This window comes from Labrus bergylta, chromosome 9 (assembly GCF_963930695.1).
Source record: "Labrus bergylta chromosome 9, fLabBer1.1, whole genome shotgun sequence".
NCBI lineage: Eukaryota > Metazoa > Chordata > Actinopteri > Labriformes > Labridae > Labrus > Labrus bergylta.
Genome location: NC_089203.1, coordinates 12,804,033 through 12,821,485, shown reverse-complemented (window position 1 = coordinate 12,821,485; position 17,453 = coordinate 12,804,033). Strand labels below are relative to the sequence as shown.

General features: G+C 40.5%; 1 protein-coding gene across 1 annotated transcript; it reads right to left on the bottom strand.

The window, feature by feature from the left end:
• Positions 1-726: 726 nt before the first annotated feature.
• Positions 727-16,920, bottom strand: atp7a (ATPase copper transporting alpha). The gene is made up of 23 exons (XM_020646490.3): positions 16,666-16,920; positions 15,625-15,755; positions 13,474-13,981; positions 11,961-12,737; positions 10,911-11,117; positions 10,640-10,803; positions 10,280-10,441; positions 10,032-10,108; positions 9,299-9,521; positions 8,954-9,187; positions 8,735-8,826; positions 8,281-8,408; positions 7,309-7,463; positions 7,087-7,221; positions 5,495-5,689; positions 5,137-5,319; positions 4,806-5,019; positions 4,495-4,641; positions 4,210-4,352; positions 3,701-3,904; positions 3,040-3,157; positions 2,825-2,927; positions 727-2,693 (listed from the first exon to the last, which is right to left on the bottom strand). Exons 2-23 carry the CDS (start codon positions 15,742-15,744, stop codon positions 2,420-2,422), a joined length of 4,563 nt encoding a protein of 1,520 aa, XP_020502146.2. The 5' UTR covers positions 15,745-15,755; positions 16,666-16,920; the 3' UTR covers positions 727-2,419.
• Between the last annotated feature and the right edge of the window lie 533 nt (positions 16,921-17,453).

Here is a 17,453-nt window from a genome sequence, read left to right as displayed (position 1 = left end):
GCATATATTGCTGTAAGAGTAACTTTATTTTAGATTGTCAGTGTTTCCAGAGATGTTGGAGCTGTTCCCCAGCCCCTTTTAAAGTGAAGGTTTTTTTTTCCTTTCATTTTCTCGTGCTGAAGGTTAACTGAATGTAGCATTTTCCAGTCACAACTGTTGGCAGTGTTTTTAGTCCAGAGAAGCACAATGTTGTTACAGATTTTAAATGCTGCACATTTTGAGAACTTAAACATGTTCAGTTTCCTGACCACAATACCTTTTATGTAGATCCTCAATCAGTGAGAGAGAGAAAAGAAATATAGTAAATGTTACCTTTGGTAGACTTAACTTCTGATCATTGTCCCCTAAACCTCTCTGACTGCATCTAATAAGTAGTTAGTTCATCTTGTGTGCTCAAAGGATTCTATAAACTCCCTCATCAATAACATCTACACAAGCTTCAATCGACCAAATCAAATAAAGTGTCAATACAGCCAAAGCAATTCCAGGCGACTCAAGGTGGAAGAAGTCATTTACCTTTGCATTAACTTAAATAAGTATTTTTTAAGAGAATATCATGGTGAAACAAATGGTCTTTGATTGTTTTGCAGTACATTTGGGTGATTTGATGTTTAACTAACTGGATGAAATAAAGTTGATGAAACTTATGTTTGGTGTTGGAGCATGTCAAGGTGCCACTGATGGCTCCACAGCACCCTCTTCTGGTTAAAACATGACACATCCAAGTGATGTTACAAAGGTGTTTTATTCCAAGGCACATACAGTTGAGAACAAAGAAAGACTGAGAACATGAACTTGATTACACATCTGAAGCCCTATGGATGCGTTTACAAAGCAAAGCACAAACTGGCATATATCGCTCGACAGATACAGAACATAAAGCACCATGGGACAGCAGCAGCGTAAACTGAAGGTCACACAATTCAAGAAACAGCTGGACTGTAGTGAATATCTTCTGATTTGACACAGCAATCAATAAAGATGGAAAAATAAAGCAGAGGCAGTTGAAACAGTAGCTACCTACAATTGCCAGATGCAAAATTGTGATCCAGCAATTACAATTCAAACATACTATACTAAATACTAAACCGTAATAAATTTATCAACAGCTTTCTGCCAGAAACTCTCTTTGGCAGGAATGCTTGACACAAATGTGTCTAGTCAGCTGACCAAGCTGCTTCCTGCTCCCCTGGATCCCAAAAATGTATCTTTGATCATGTGCAAAAGTGTGTATCATATGAAGAAGTAGAGAAGTTAACGAAGAGTCACAGTTCTATGAAACAGTAACAACATCTTTAGTGCGATGACAGAACACAAACGCATTGACATTTTGGCCTTTTCTTGACAAACTGCATCTCAGCAGAATTTCACCTCTTTGCAACACGCAAATAAAATAATGCAAGCACAATGTAACAATTCCTGTTTGAATATAACAGGGAATAATGTTCACAGCCACTGACTGATATATCATTAACCAAAGAGGCAGAAGGTCGACACAACTACAGACTTCTCTGACGAGGGGGCGTCTATAGTTGGTGTCATGTTTCAAGGTCAAACTTATTCAGGTCTCTTATGTAAGTCGCTCACCTTTCCTCTGCATTTACACTCTGTGCACATCAAGTCTAAGGTAAGCTGTGTACAGTGCTATCTTTGGAATGTGTAGGACTGTCAAGGTGGCATTTCAATTGGCACTTACGTAACACCCATGATTACAACTCACTTCATGTTGCACAGAATCAGTTTCAATTTAAAAGTCTTCTTTCACTGACTGAGCTTGGATGTCGTATCTTACTCAGTGATTACACATTTTGGGTGATTAAAGATGAATATTTGGATTTTGAGTCAACAACTTCATTTTTCCACATAAGATATATTGAAAAAAAAAAAGATAAATAAAGGTAATATAAATACTCTTGAATATAATTTTACATCAGTTAGAATTTTCCATTTTAGGAACATTGTTTAAAATAGAAGTCTGTAGTGTCCACTCTCCCAAGGGGGACCATTGTTAAAACAACTTTGGATAGGTGTTAAAGATTGTACTGGCAGGTGAGCACAATAACAGAGCTGATCATCACTCTGCTTCCTGGATGTGAACACCTGCTTCACAGCTCTGAAGATGCTTCATGCCTCTGCAAACACCAGAGTGTTGGAGGGTCAAAGTGTCAAAGGGTTGGTGAATATTGTGTGCTGCAGGGCAGTGACCTCAACAAAGGGAAAAAAAGAAAACACCCACATGTTATGAAGTGCATATGATCATCTGGGCGAGCTAAGAAACAACAAGGGGCATGAAAGCTTTCTTCAAGTCACCAGTGAAGCCCCTAGGCTACGACAGCAGATGGATGGATGGGCTTTTATTCACTAGAACTCTTTTAGCTTAGCACGGCCTTGAATTAAGGTCCATGTGAGCCCTACGTATTCAGCAGGCCTCTTCCTCACACAGCTCCTCCCCCACCAACAAGGAGTGTTTGTCAGGATCGCTCAGCACCAAGCTGTTCAGAGAGTGCTTGTCAGAGCGAAGGGAGTTCATAGAGGCACGGCTGTAGTTCACGATGCGGTCCAGCAGGCTGAGTTTGGGGGAGGGACGACGCACGTCACCCATGCCAATGTGGACGCTGACGTCTGACAGGCTGCCCTGCCGCCTGTTGCCACCCAGGCTGGCCTCCAACTTCTCAGCTGTGGGCTTAGTGTAACTAACCAAAGACACAGAAAAGAGATGAATATAGAGACTTGAGTGAAAAATAGTCATAGATAAATATGTTCAGAAGAGAGAAAAAAAAAAAACAAAGCGCAAGGATAAATGTTGCTTTAAATGTCTCATTACCATTTGAGTAGAAGGGAGGATAAAACCACAGACACAGACGACAGAGCCATCGCAGCAGAACCCATCCACGGCTGTAACACCAGACCAAAAGGAAGAAACACACCTGTGGACAGACAGAGTTTGTATCACTGCTGTTCAACGTTACTGTAATGATCACCTTCAGAAACTATACATGTTCATTCATAAAATATTATCTCTCTCTTGCAGTCACATACCAGCAGCTATAGGAATGCCAATCAGGTTGTAGATCAGAGCAAACACAAAGTTGATCCTGATCCTCTTGACTGTCTTCTTAGAGAGGTGGATGCTGCCCACCACATCCAGGAGGTCGTTCTACACACGAGACAGAAATAGTACATTACATACAAAAAAAAAATCGACATGAACTTGGATTAGTAATTCAATCCAATTTTTTAGAAATATCCCCATAGCAGAACAAGAGGACATGTTTAAAAACATTCACTAAAAATAGACTTCAATATTATTTGTTTTACTATATACAGGCATTATTCTCAAATAATAGTATACACACAATATAAGACTGTCATTTACAAATTGCTAACAACTAACATTAAAAGGACTTTAAAACGAATATTTTGACTATGTTATGGAAAGGGAAGTTTGTTTTGACCATCAGTTACATACCGTACATAGTGTCCCATATTATACATACATTATATGACCGTCACTTGTATAACACTTTTGATACCATTATCTATTGGTACCACTTATACATTGTATATGTGGTGACACTGTGTCGTGTTTCATGCTATATTCACACTGCCTCTTTGCTGCAGAATCAATAAGTTTCATTGACAAGTTACATGACGGGCCGTCAGACACAAATTTACCACAGACCAGAGCTCAAGTTCTCACCCTGATCAACACCACGTCTGCTGCCTCTATGGCCACATCTGTCCCTGTTCCTATGGCGATGCCCACGTCAGCCATGGCAAGAGCGGGCGAGTCGTTGACTCCGTCACCCACCATGGCAACTCTCTTTCCTTGCCGCTGCAGCTGTTCCACTTTGGCCACCTTGTGGGAGGGCAGCACCTCAGCAAACACCTTCCTGATACCCACCTGTTGGAGAGACCCGACAAGCTCAGAAACACACAAAACACTGTGTTTGTATATATAATACATACATCTATTTCAGCTAAAATGAATAGGCTTTTAAAAATGGAATTTGATCAAGGTATAGCAATATATTTATAACTAATACTTTTTTTCAAACCATATCACCCTCTCCTGTTTCACATTAAAATATATATTTTTTAAAATACAAGATTATATTGATTTCTTATGATGTCCCTCAAATAGGTTGAAAATATTAATAAAATACTTAATCTTATAAGTATCAATATATATATGTTTATTGCATTAACCTGAGCAGCTATGGCTCGTGCTGTCTTGCTGTTGTCTCCGGTCATCAACACAACTTCCAGCCCCATGTGTGTCAGAGTCTGGACAGCTAGTTCAGCCTCCGGTTTCACTGTGTCAGCTATGGCTATCATCGCGCACAGCATATCTGCGCACAAATAAAAATGGTTAACAAGAAGAATGGAAGCACTCTCTCAATAAATGTTTCAAAACAAGAACATTAAAATTCAGTTTTTCAGACATTTATGCAAAGGGACAAAAGACTTGAGTTCATGTAAATCAGCACTCACTGTCTACAGCTACGAGAACAGCAGTGCGTCCTCTGCGCTCATGCTCGATCATGGCGTCATCTACGTCCGAACTGACTTGCAAGCAATTCCTCCTCATCCACTCTCTGTTGCCAATGAGGACCACATAGGTGGCCGTCTGGATGAGACCTACACATAGATATCACTTGGTTAAGAAAACATAAAGGTGAACAACAATTTTTCAAACTTTTTCATTACAATAATCTAAAAAATAAGGGACTAAATAACATGTTTCACTGGTTCAGTCGACAACACCTGATCACACAACGATAACAACGCATTTCCCAGCATACTTAGTGGCTGCGGGTCCATGATGAGAGGATGAGAGGTGGTTGACATTCTGGTGTCGCTGATTTGGATGAGGACGCTGTTGCGCTGGTTGTTATCCTCACTGTCGCTGTCTGCCTGTTTCAGCAGCGTCTCTGTGTTGCTGACCTGACATCGGATGCCGCAGCCCGGCACTGCCTGAAAGTCTGTGCACACGCCAAGAGCCTCTGTGCCCAGCTCCTACAAGCAGAAAGACACCAACGTTTACTGTTACATTTAACAAACCCAGATTAAATGATGGGGAAGTAATCTGAGACAACATGCTGAGGGTTAAGTCAGGGTTTAATATGAAGCTACCTTTTTGCAATATTTGGTGATAGCTGCTCCCAGAGGATGTTCACTGTTGTTCTCAGCTGTGCCCATGATGGCTAACAGTCGTGAACGTGGCATCTTGTTCCCCTCCACGACTATCTTTACTTGGATGACATTTGGAGCCCCGTATGTGATGGTCCCAGTCTTATCAAACACCACAGACTGGACCTGCCCATAAAAGAAGATATGATTAGTTTTAATGTATTAAATCAAAGTGATATCTAGACAACAAATGTTGTTTCATAACATAGGAAACCAGAACCATTTCATAATGTGTCGACAGCTGGTGTGTTACATAACTGGCTGACTACATAGGGGTGTCAGCATGTCATCATTAACACACCTTATGTGCCATCTCGAGTGGCCCTCCTCCCTTTATCAGGATGCCATTTTGGGCTCCAACCCCTGTGCCCACCATGACAGCTGTCGGGGTTGCCAAGCCAAGGGAGCAGGGACAGGCAATGCATAGTACAGTAATGGAGGCCTGGAAGGCAAAGCGAATCACTGCCTCAGTCCGGGAAATGCTCTTGTCGAAACCCTGCCGGAAGGAAGTGGAGCAGTTAGCTTAGACCTATTAAATAAATGATTTGCCCTTCATAGAAGAATATATACAGTATATATAAAGAACTAAGAAGATATCTGATGCATGAAAATGTAATGTTATGGCCCTGGGTCATATATTTTGTATTGATCATGTTTATTGCATTATGTGCAGCTTTGTCTCCTCTCCCCTGCAGTGTGTGTGTGAAGAGGGCTACAGACACGTTCTCAAAGATACAGACTAAACTCAGCGATCCCCGCGTCTTTGTACATCCATATGGATTCCGCAGGGCGTAATATTCTTGTCCCAGTCTGTTAATTCACATTGCGTTCCAGCAATGCGAAAGCACAGCACAGAGGGAGCTCAGCATAAACACGCTGTCAGACATGCACAAACACCCAGCACTGCTCTGTGCTCTCCCGCTGATACCGTCTGGCCTCTGTAAGGCCTCTGTCACTACCTTCAAATAAGGTAAAGAGGGGGATCACTTGTCGCTCCGTTACAGCTCCACGACATTCAGAGTGAAGATGAAACATCAAAGGGACGTACATTTCACGCCTTGAAATGGCAGTCTGAATAGGGTGTGTGTCTGTCAATCAGGTGCTGCGTCCAATTGGTCGGTTCAACTGGAACGGCTGCTTCCCGATAGGCTCAAGCCTGACATCACAGTTTTTAAACCTTAATAAGAAATCTGAGCACTCTGCTCAGCCATTCACCTCACACACCCAACAATACCAGCATTAAGATCTGTGATCTCCAATCTTTAGATAGTTGAAAGTTGTGTAGGCCTGAGTTTTTAGATTGTGTGTTAGATTCTGAAATATTTATTGAGTTTGAGTTTGTATACCACTTTTGATACATATATCGTTGGATGGCAGGAGAAACTCAAGAGTGAAGTCAGAGCGAAAAATGTGGCTGTTTGGCGTTCACACACACAGCTCCTCCTGGAAATATCCTGAGTTTCCTGATTTCTGCAAGTGTGAAAGCCCTATTAGTTTAACTTTTGTTTTGGTTTAGGGAATAATATAGATTTGATTAGACCTCAACAGTGCCTAAAACAACAGTCAAATGTTATCAAACACACTGCTGCTTTGAATGTGAGTTTGACTTGTGCTGCTGGCTTTCTTGGGAGAGGGAAGAGTTGGGGTCACTTATCATGTTGTGTCTAGGTTCCCCTAGACCGGTGACATCACATGATTTGGGGGCTTGTCCATTTAGGGGTATGATTTTTCCTTTGGGTGTGAGAGGTCCTGGATTCATTTCCAGCTCAATATTAACAATGATTTATCTACCATTAATAAAAAGGAACAGAGAGGAATCGATGTTATATCCTGATGCTGTGTTAAGGATTTAGGTAAAGACAATTTTCAAGATAGCAAAACAAAAAAACTCACAGGAAAGTACTTCTCCACCAGAGAGAAGTCTAAAAACCCGATAACAGTCCAGGCAACCAACGTAAGGAGCGATATTCCAACAATGAAGGGAACAAAGTAGCCGCTGATCTTATCTGCATACTGCTGGATGGGAGCCTGAAAATAAAAATCAGAAATTAAACACCTGAGCAATTTCCATGAAAGCAGGGAGACATGGTTCAGAACTAAAACCACATGGTTCACCTTTGAGGTCTGCGCCTCTTCCACTAGTTTGACTATCTGAGACAGCGTGGTGTCCATGCCGACATGTGTAGCGCTGACCAGCAGGGAGCCGTTCTGGTTAATGGAGCCTGCAATCACACAACTCCCTGGCTTCTTAGTCACCGGCATGGCCTCACCTGTACGCACAAAAACAACAGCTGGTGAGAAAACTTCCATGGAAGACAGGAGCAGGTCATCTGTAGCAGAAACTGGTGTTCTGGAGGAAGCTACAGGTCAAATTATAACTAAAGACTACATGCTAGCAAATACTTAGTAAGGTTTAGTGGCATTGAACTTTTTCAAACTCTATTTTTTGAATTGCTTTGCGAATCTGTCACTGCATAACTATTGTCAAATTCCCTACATCATTACAAATGTTATTTACTTACTATCAAGATAAGCCCCTGAGTAAGAAGACAAAGCATTCTTAAACAAAGCGACTAAATAGATCTGATGTGTATAGATTCATTATTCCAGTCAGCAGGAGCTTTAAACTTTTTTGCCAATAACTCTTTTAACATGTGGAACAACAAAATAAATCTGACTGGAATTCCTAGTTCGGTTGTTTGTTATATGCATGTTATAACAACTTAAAGCAAAAATGAAACAGAACAGTGTGTGTTTTTGTGTAATTTTTAAACCAAACCTGATAGCAAGTACTTTAATCAATACTATAGAATAGAATAGAATTACTTTATTGATCCCAAACTGGGAAATTGTGGCATTACAGCAGCAGGTTATCCAACACACAATATGAGTAAAAAACACAATGTTAGCAAATCTAAACACAATATAATATTAAATACAAAGAAAATAAGTACTAAAAATATCAAAACTAAGAATGTGAATATATACAACCAGGATTTAACTAAGCATTACGAATTATAAGTGACTAAATGTGACTTCTAACTCCTAACAGATTAAGAACCTTTTCTTTCACTTGCTGTGATCTACCTGTAATGAGAGACTCATCCGCCATGGAGTGTCCCTCGATGACTCTACCATCGACTGGAAACTTCCCTCCAGGAACGACTTTCACCACATCGCCACGCTGCACAAGCTCGACGTCCACCTGCTCCTCACTGGAACACAAATGGAAACACGTAAGGGTTTAAAAAGGTCCAGTTATGAAAGATTTTATTCACATAAAATCACTGGGCAATGCAGCAAAGTGTAATTATGAAATCAAGCTATTCAGGGGATGACTGGTGGTCAGAAGTCACTAAGAATGAACACTTCATGTTAAATCTAAATGTTTCTGAACATCAAGTGTTTGTGTTAATTCATATCGACAACCATGAGTAGTCTCTGTTACATCTTCAATTACATTTTTACTGTACAAATGAGAAATATGTCGTTTTCTCAAACCAAATAAAGATCTGAAATGATGACAGTAAAAAGTAAGTACCTGAGAATAGACATGTCACTGCTGAGGGTGACCACTGTGGCCTCAGTTGCCTGTAGCGACATCAGCTTGGACAAAGCCTCAGATGTTTTGCTCTTAATGAAAGAAAAAAAGCACAAAAAATATTTTAGTTGACTGATAAACTAAATCAAGGTCCTGCTTTTCAGAATGTTGGAATTATACATAAATGTCATAGATCTCCATAACAAAACATGAGCTGACCTTGGCTATCTGTTCCAGCCAGCGTCCCAGGGAAATAAAGACAAAGAGCATCGGCGGTGTGTCGAAGAAGGTGATGGGGTTGACTTTTGCCTTCTCCGCCATTGCCACTATCAGGACAACTAAGGAGTAGGTGAAGGCGATGGTGGTAGCTAAAACTATTAGCACATCCATGTTGGCAGATTTGTGTTTGAGCGCTTTGTAGGCTTGAATGTAGAAGTAGCGTCCACCAATAAACTAAAAGCAGGGGGAAAAAAGGAAACCAAAAACATTTCATTAATATCATAAATTCTTCTTTAAAATCTGAATGTGTGTTTCCAGGAATTGAAGGAAGTCCCACTGATTTACCTGTACAGGCACACAGAAGAGGAAGGAGAGGAGGTTCATGATGGAGAGGCCTGGGAGCAGCTGTCTCTCCAGGAACATGGTAGAGTGGTAGAGGTTTCTGTCCTCAGCTGTCATGTTGTGATGATGAGGAGAAGGCATCTGATGGTCCATAATAATCATGTAGGTCATCATGCCCATCACTGGGACGCAGAAAAACAAGCTCACCAGGAAAGATTTCCTCCACCTTAGAGTGACGACAACAATTTGTTAGACATGGATTCAACTCATGTTTTGTTCTTTTTTTAGAAGAAAAACAGAAATGTATTTTCACTTAACAAGAATTGTCCCACAAATAAAAAACATTATGACCATATTCCCCTTTACTCTCATTCCTATACTACTCCTGCATATATTTACTAACTTTCAAAAAATTATTTCTCAACTATAGTTCTCCAAGTTGAAATGGGCCCTCCACAGCCTTCATGAGTCTTGTTTATATTTGGCCTGAAAGTTGGGTGTTTATTTTTTTGCAGCTGCTTGACCCTAACCCAACTGTTTTCTGAGAACAACAAGACAAATTGTTGAGTCACCATTACATGTTTGAATGTAGTTTATGTAAAAAAGGGATTCAACCTACTACATTAAAACCCTAAGCCACATGGACAAGATAAGATATCCATTAAAATAGGAAAAAAAAAATACATGAAATGAGACTTTGTATATTTTCTTTGTAGAGAAACAAAATGTGGCTCACTGTTTTATCTCTTTGCTGTGGTCCAGGTGACTTGCAGTGCGGTCTCTCTTCACCAAGGTTGCTTCAAATCCCAGACTCTATGACAAAGTATTGACATTGTTTCTTTAGGTTTAAGCACCTTTTATCAAAATGATATGACACATTTTTATGGCTGACAGATATGATTTGCATGAGTATGTGCTGGTGTTAAAATGCAATAAAGACAATTGCTAGAATTATCTTATAAGAGATAGCAACAGGGATGATACCTCAATCAGTTTAATGGTGTCCCGCGGGCCTATAACTTCAGAGTCGTACTTAATGTGTGCTTTGTTGGTTGCTAAGGCAACAGAGGCATATATAATCCCCTTTTCTCTCATGAGGCTGGATTCAATTTTGTGAACACAAGAGGCACATGTCATTCCCCTGACCTGGAAGAACCGTCAAGCAGAGAAACAGACGAAAGTGAGGAACAGATATGATTCATTTCATATACAGAAAAAATGCTTTATGTATAAGATACTGGTCTCAAATAGTAATGGAAATGTTTAAGTATTTCACCATGTGAAAATAAACAACAATATTGAACATATTTATTTAAATAGTACAGAAACAACGTCACTGCTCACCACTAGTTCAAGGTTTCCATCTGAACCTTCATAGTTCTCCATAACAGAGGCGGTGAAGCCGAGCTCTTTCACACAATCAGCGATCCTCCCAGGGTCGATGACTTCAGGGTTATAACGCACCTCTGCTTTACTTGCCATCAGTGCCACCAGAACTGAAGAGATGCCTGCACAATTTTAAAGATGTTCTCTTTAGTTCTGACTGAAATGGTGCAACATGTGATTAATCTTCATTCAAATAGAACTTAAAACATTTAACTGAGTTGTTACAGACCAGGTTCGTTTTTGAGGTTTCGCTCGATGTTTGCCACACAGGAAGCACACGTCATCCCTCCAATCTGGATGAAGCATTTAGAGTTTGTGTCTCTGTTGCATTCCTTGGGGGATTCTTTGTGAATATCACCGTCCAGCTCTTTCAAAGGTATGAGACTTGTAGACTTTGAATGGAGGAAATTTGATTCTGGCAGCAGAGAATTGGACTCTGTGGACAACAAAGGTTTAGTGTTATATATAAAAGGACACATAACTTACAGATCTCATGATGTCACATCCTCAAAGTTCAGGAACCCCTTTTGGATGATTTAAAGAAGGGACAAATTGTCAAAGGAAATTTTGAGATTGAAGGAGAGCAACAAGATGCAACAGAGCTGGGCTTTAGCTATCTAGCATTCAATCATTTTTTGAGAGCTAAAATAATATATTTGTCCCTTCATTCAATTATGACAGGAAACCGGACGACTACAGCAACAATATGTTCCAAAAATCTTGCAGATTAATTTAAAATTATTCCACTGCAGGAGGGGAGACTGAAAGTCTGCAACACTACATGGTGCAGTGCGTAAGCAACACAGACTCAAACATTTGACAATTAACTTTACCTGAAGATGAGCCAGTTCTATCTATTACTTACAAATTACACTCCATGTTGGCAATTATTCCACTAAGAAAGCGACTTCGTTTTTCCTGACACTGTTGTTTTACTGTTAGATGGCTGAGGGTTACATAATGGCTGCAGCTGGTTTTGCAGATTATATTTCATGTTTATTTTGCAGGCCCCTTACGTTAAGTGATAAGCAGTGCACTGAATTGGAGCAGGACCAGAAATTGTCAACTGGAGGAGAAAGAGAAGCTCACCATGCTCAACACAGTTTACAACATACAAAAGAGGAGGTCCTGGTCATGAAAATCAAAGTCCTGATCACACTGAAGATGAATAAGGTCTACACACAAGTCTCTCCTCTAAACAGTAGAATAAAACTCCTTTTGCCATTTCAATATATGAGAATAAAGCTTAATCGACAACCAAAATAATCTATCCCCTCACCAGGTAGGAAGGCATCAAAGCCCATGTCCTCTATGGCCTCCCTCAGCTCCTCCGGAGTGATCAGGAGGGAATCATACTCAAAGATCCCCTGGTGATCAGCCAGAGAGACCTGGGCTGACATCACACCTTTCTTTTTGGAGATCATGCCTTCAATGGTCTGGACACAGGAGTTGCATGTCATACCCTCGATGTGAATTTTAACTGTAGACCCCAGAGGCTGAATAAAAGAAGTCTGTAAGGCAGCAGGTGTGGTCTTGGTTGCTCCTGCAGGCTGCAGTGGCGATAAGGCAGGCTTGGACAATGTGGGTACAGGACTGAGAGGACAAGAGGAGTCCCAGGGTTGAGTCTTAAAGTTTCCTGGGGGCAGAGCCTCAATTGCCTGCTGTAACTGATTCACTGTGACCATTAGAGGATCATAGCAGATGGATGCCTTCTCTTTCTCCAGACAAACCTCCACAGATGAGACACCAGGCAGCATGGAGATGTTGTCCTGGATATTGACCACACATGATCGGCAGTGCATGCCTTTCACCCTGAGCATTGTAAGTGTTGTGTCTATAAAGATTTCAGTCTCCTCTGAAGAGTCTGACGACGAGGAAACGGTTGGTTTTTGTGAATCAACAAAACGTTCGACTTCAGAGGGGGACAGCAGCAGAGGGCGAGGTTTGGACTTGACAAACGACTTGAAGCCGGCCACAGCAATCTGGTCGATTATGGTTTGGACAGTTATGAGGTAAGGCAGATACACCACCGTAGCTTCCTGAGTCTCCAAAACAACTGAGGAGGAAAAATATATATAATAAAAGACAAAAATAGCAGCTCAGAGCTTGACTTCCACAGTACAGAAATAATGTTCTTGAACAAGAAGGGGCTGTGTGTTAAAAGATTACACAGATGGTTCAAATCAATGAGGTTTAAACAATATCAAGAACATATCAAAAAGAAGATTTCAAGCTCATAGTTACTCATATTAAATAAAAACACACAGCGTTCAATCACTGTGAAACCATCTTTCTGGCTAAGTCAATAATATATTTCACATCTCTTCTTAAAACACACTTGTATCAATATTTTTTATATTGACTTAAGTTTTATGAAGTGGTCTTACATCTGATAATTCTATACTTATTAAAGCACTTTGTAAGTTGTAAACACTTGCATGTCTTCACAGGAATAAACAATGTTTTGCTTTTGAAATGTTACATATAATCTAGAACCATGTTTCCATAACTCACAGCATACAGCTGTCATGGCCAGTTTATACATAATGACATTACTGTATTCAGCTCACATGATCTAATCTGTCAATATGTCACTCTTCAATATCATTGAAAGGATTTCATGACTCATAGGCAAATCCCAAAGGGCAATCCTTCAGGGTGAGGATATTAAGAGCCTAACATAATGGTGTGCTGTATGTAAGATGTGCACCAACTGTGTTAAAACATCATTTCTAGCTCAGATGTGAGGGTGATACACAACTACAAGCATGTGAGCGATTAAAGTGCATTACCTTTGATCTTGTCAACGCCATTCAATTTTCCAATCTTTCCTTCAATAGTGGTAGTGCAGGAATGACAGGTCATTCCTTCAATGCGCAACTTCAGGAGCGACACCCCGGCTCCTGATGTGTGGGATGGGGACAAAGTTGGGCCGTTTTGCAGACCGTGGCTGTTCGGTGTGGCGATATCCAGGGGCTTGATGTTGGCCACCACCTCACTTAGCTGCTGCGCAGGAATCAGGGAAGGAACAAAGGTGACATTGAGACCCATCTGTGCTGGGCTCTCCCTGACATCCAGCACTCCCTGAATCTGGGACAGCTTCTCCAAAGCCTCCTGCTGGGCTGCTGGTGTCAGGTTTAGGGTGGGGATGAGCTGGGTATCTGAAGAGATGGGTGTAGCTGTGCTGGTCTCGGACAGACTTGATTCAAAGCCCATGTCCTCGATGGCTTCTGATAGAGACTCTGGGCTCTGTTGGCTGGGGTCAAATATGATGGTGGCATTCTTCTGCTCCAAAGAGACCTACATGTAAAAGTTTAATAAAGTAAATACAATTAAGAGCTGTCTTTTCCCCCAAAAAACTTTATGGTTAAAGAAGCTGCCTTAACAACACGGGCCCTCTGCCTTAACTACCATTGTTGAAACAAATCTCTTAAGATCCTCCTGCGTTTTATGTGAGATCCAATAGCAACTCTGAATGTTGTTGGATGCTCCGTTTGAATCAGACCCCCATGGTTGAGGCCGCATGTGAGCTGCTGAAACGTGACTTTTCTCCGTTTCATCTCACAGTGTCTGTGTCACACAGGCATGCTGGTGGTTACAGGTGACAACAATCAGAAGAGCATCTTCATTAACGTAACAGCCTCTTGAAGTGTGTAGCAGCGAACTTTGACAAACTTGAACTCCGTTAAAGAGTCATGTGTTTGGTTGTGAGAAACGTGCATCGTTATTGGTTTGGTAACAAATACTGTTATTTAAATGATTCAGCTTTTTATACTACAGTCGGTTGTACTCAGACTTGTTGTTTTGTGTATTTATATCTTTTATTCTCTGGGGAAACTTTAGACAGTCCATTCTCAGTAAGCCATTAACACAGTAGTGTACTTAGATTTAGACAAAGTGATCAATTCAGTATGTTACTTTTGTTTATTCAATAACTTATTGTGGAGAATATTTAGATACTATACAAAGAAATGGTTGTCTTAAGTGACAATACCCCCTTCTAACACTGTCAATAATGTTTGATAATATTTTTTACAGTCTAACCATGACTCTGCCTTTTCTTAACAATGAACTACGATATAAAAAAAAAACAATGAGCCTTGGCCTTAGTACACAGTGTTTCATCTACTTACATCAGCATGATGACCCTAGGAAGGAAACATGTGACATACTGAAGGGATCACTTGACTGAGCGATAAGTTCAAACCACAGTGGGGGTTTAGTAGTGAGTGCGCCTGCCTGCTGGATTTTCTCTTTTTTTTTGTAGACTTGGAGAAAACAGTGCCAGGAATGAGGCAATTTATGCTGAGAAAAATAAGCATGTCTTGAACATGTCAATATAAATTTACTTAGCAGGACCCATAAACTAATTCTCTTAAGACACAAATGACATTTCCTGTGGGCACAGGCTACATATCGACCTGCTGTCACAGTCTCACAAAGGGCAGAGCTTTATCTGGGACCAATATTAAGTTATCTTCTCATTTCACCTCAGCCTGAGGGGTAGAAACACAACAAACAAAACAGCAGACCACACATTTTGCCATTAAGCTATCTCTCAATGAAGTTACTTGGTTTAAATCAGACCCGAGGGAGTAAAACTGTGAGTTGAATCAAACTTTGCTTTACTTAAATGGGCATAAACCTTCACTTACTAGAATCATGTAATAATATTGGCCTTTTCCATAAGGCTCTGATTCCCTTTTTCAGAGTTTAAAAGACAGATTGTATCGTTACACCATTGATGAGAGTTGTTTCAGATCCTGTTTTTGAACTAGAGTTGACATGTAAAACATTTTAGTCAGCAATTTCTAGAACTGCACTTCATTATGGAAAATGACTTTTATCCACACCCCTTAATTTCCTTCAGATAACTCCGAAGTATCGAGCCACTGTCAAAACACAAAAAAACTGTTCTTGTGTCTTTGCAGAGACAACTTTACCTTTATTTGTCTCACACCAGGTTGAGACCCGATGCGCTGCTCTATGGACTGGACACAGGAGCCACAAGTCATACCCTGCACTCCGAGGGAAACCGAACACAGATTGACTCTCTGTGTCATGATTGCTTAATCTAAAATGACACAAAAGACGAAAGAGTAGTCATACAACAAAAAACAAAAAACGGCTTTAAAACAAAACAGAAGAAAAAGTCAGGGCAAATAATTCAAGAAGCCAACATCTTCTCAAAAACAACTGTATGCTTAGAAGTCACAAGTAAAAAAACAACAACTAGTCTTCAAAAAGGAACAGAGAGTAACATTAGACAAAACAATGTACCAATGTCACATTAGACTGATGGAAATAGCATCTATTGTTTTGTTTTCCAGCACCAATAGAACACAAAGTTCTTTGTAGAAGAATGTAAAACAATGTCAAATATGTGAAACCAAATATGTAGGTCAACAGATTACAATTATGTTAATTACATTAAAACAATAACCTCCACCTTCTTCATGTGCTGATTGAAAACACACAGAAAGGAAGGCATGTTAAAGTGAATGTTGAAGGGTTTTCTTTGAGGTTTGAAGCACACAGCATTACAAGACCATGTTGTAGTGAGGATAGTCATAACTTTAAAGTGGTGAGCCTCATTGTCACCATGACTGTGAATAACTGGACTGGTCAACATGTAGGAACACTTTTACAACCATTGTCTGAAAGGATCAAATCACATATCCGTCTGAGAAAGGTCAGCTGTAGTTTACGACAACAGAAAGTTAACTAGTTTTAATCTTATTTTAGGTAACAGCAGGTTAGAAAGCTACGGTAAAGGCAGCTCACTGGGCCTGCTGAAATATGCTAAACAATAGTTAAGTTTCGGCTGCTTGTTGCTGAATTCAAAAACAAATGTAAAAACATATTTTAAATCAGACAAAGAGTGAACAGGAAATATTATCTTTCCAGAAACTAAAAACGCCAACCCAAAGGTCCGGTATGTAAGGTTAAAGCATGGTGTTTTCATGAAAATAAAAGTGTCTTACCTTGTTTAAAGAGAAGTAAAGCAGTTAGCTTAAGGCTACTGACGTTAGCTGTCAGACTGTGAGGCTGACTTGAGCTAGCATGCTAGCTAACTTCCTCTCCTCACCCTGTGTGTAATAAATCAGACATGCCGCTGCATCATGCTGCCTATAAGGAACAAAGGTGATTCCTGCAGTAATAATTATCTTGACCCGTGTCCGAAACTCTGCTCTGGCTGAGAAGCTGTTTTGTTCCTTCTTTTTCATGCCGACGTAACTGACGTACTTTCAGACGGCTGCGTCACAGCGACGGGGCGGAGCTACGTAAGCGTCAGACCCGGTCAGACCAGACCAGGGTCCCATGCTACGTCAGCAGGCCTACGGTACATTAGTGTTGAAGCCCTGACTCTAGCCTCCCAGGCTGAATTAGGCAGCTGTAGTCACACCAGCAACTCAATGTGTTTAGATTTATAGATTAGACTCAACACAATCTAATCTAATCAGTTTTCATAGATTAGACTCAACACAATCTAATCTAATCAGTTTTCAAAGGTCTGAAGTGAACAGTTTAACTAACAGGTGCTATTTCGTATTTTAACTAAATAAATGTCTAAGGCAGCCTCGTCCTTTGTCCCATGTAGCCACATTGTAAGACATCCTGTCTCGTCTGGGAAAATGGTACATAGCCTACACCAGGGGTGGGCAACTGGCGGTCCGGGGGCCACATGCGGCCCTCGTCAACCCTCAATGTGGCCCTCAGGTCAATATTTATATATATGAAAACATGACAAAATCTGCCATGAAATCATGAA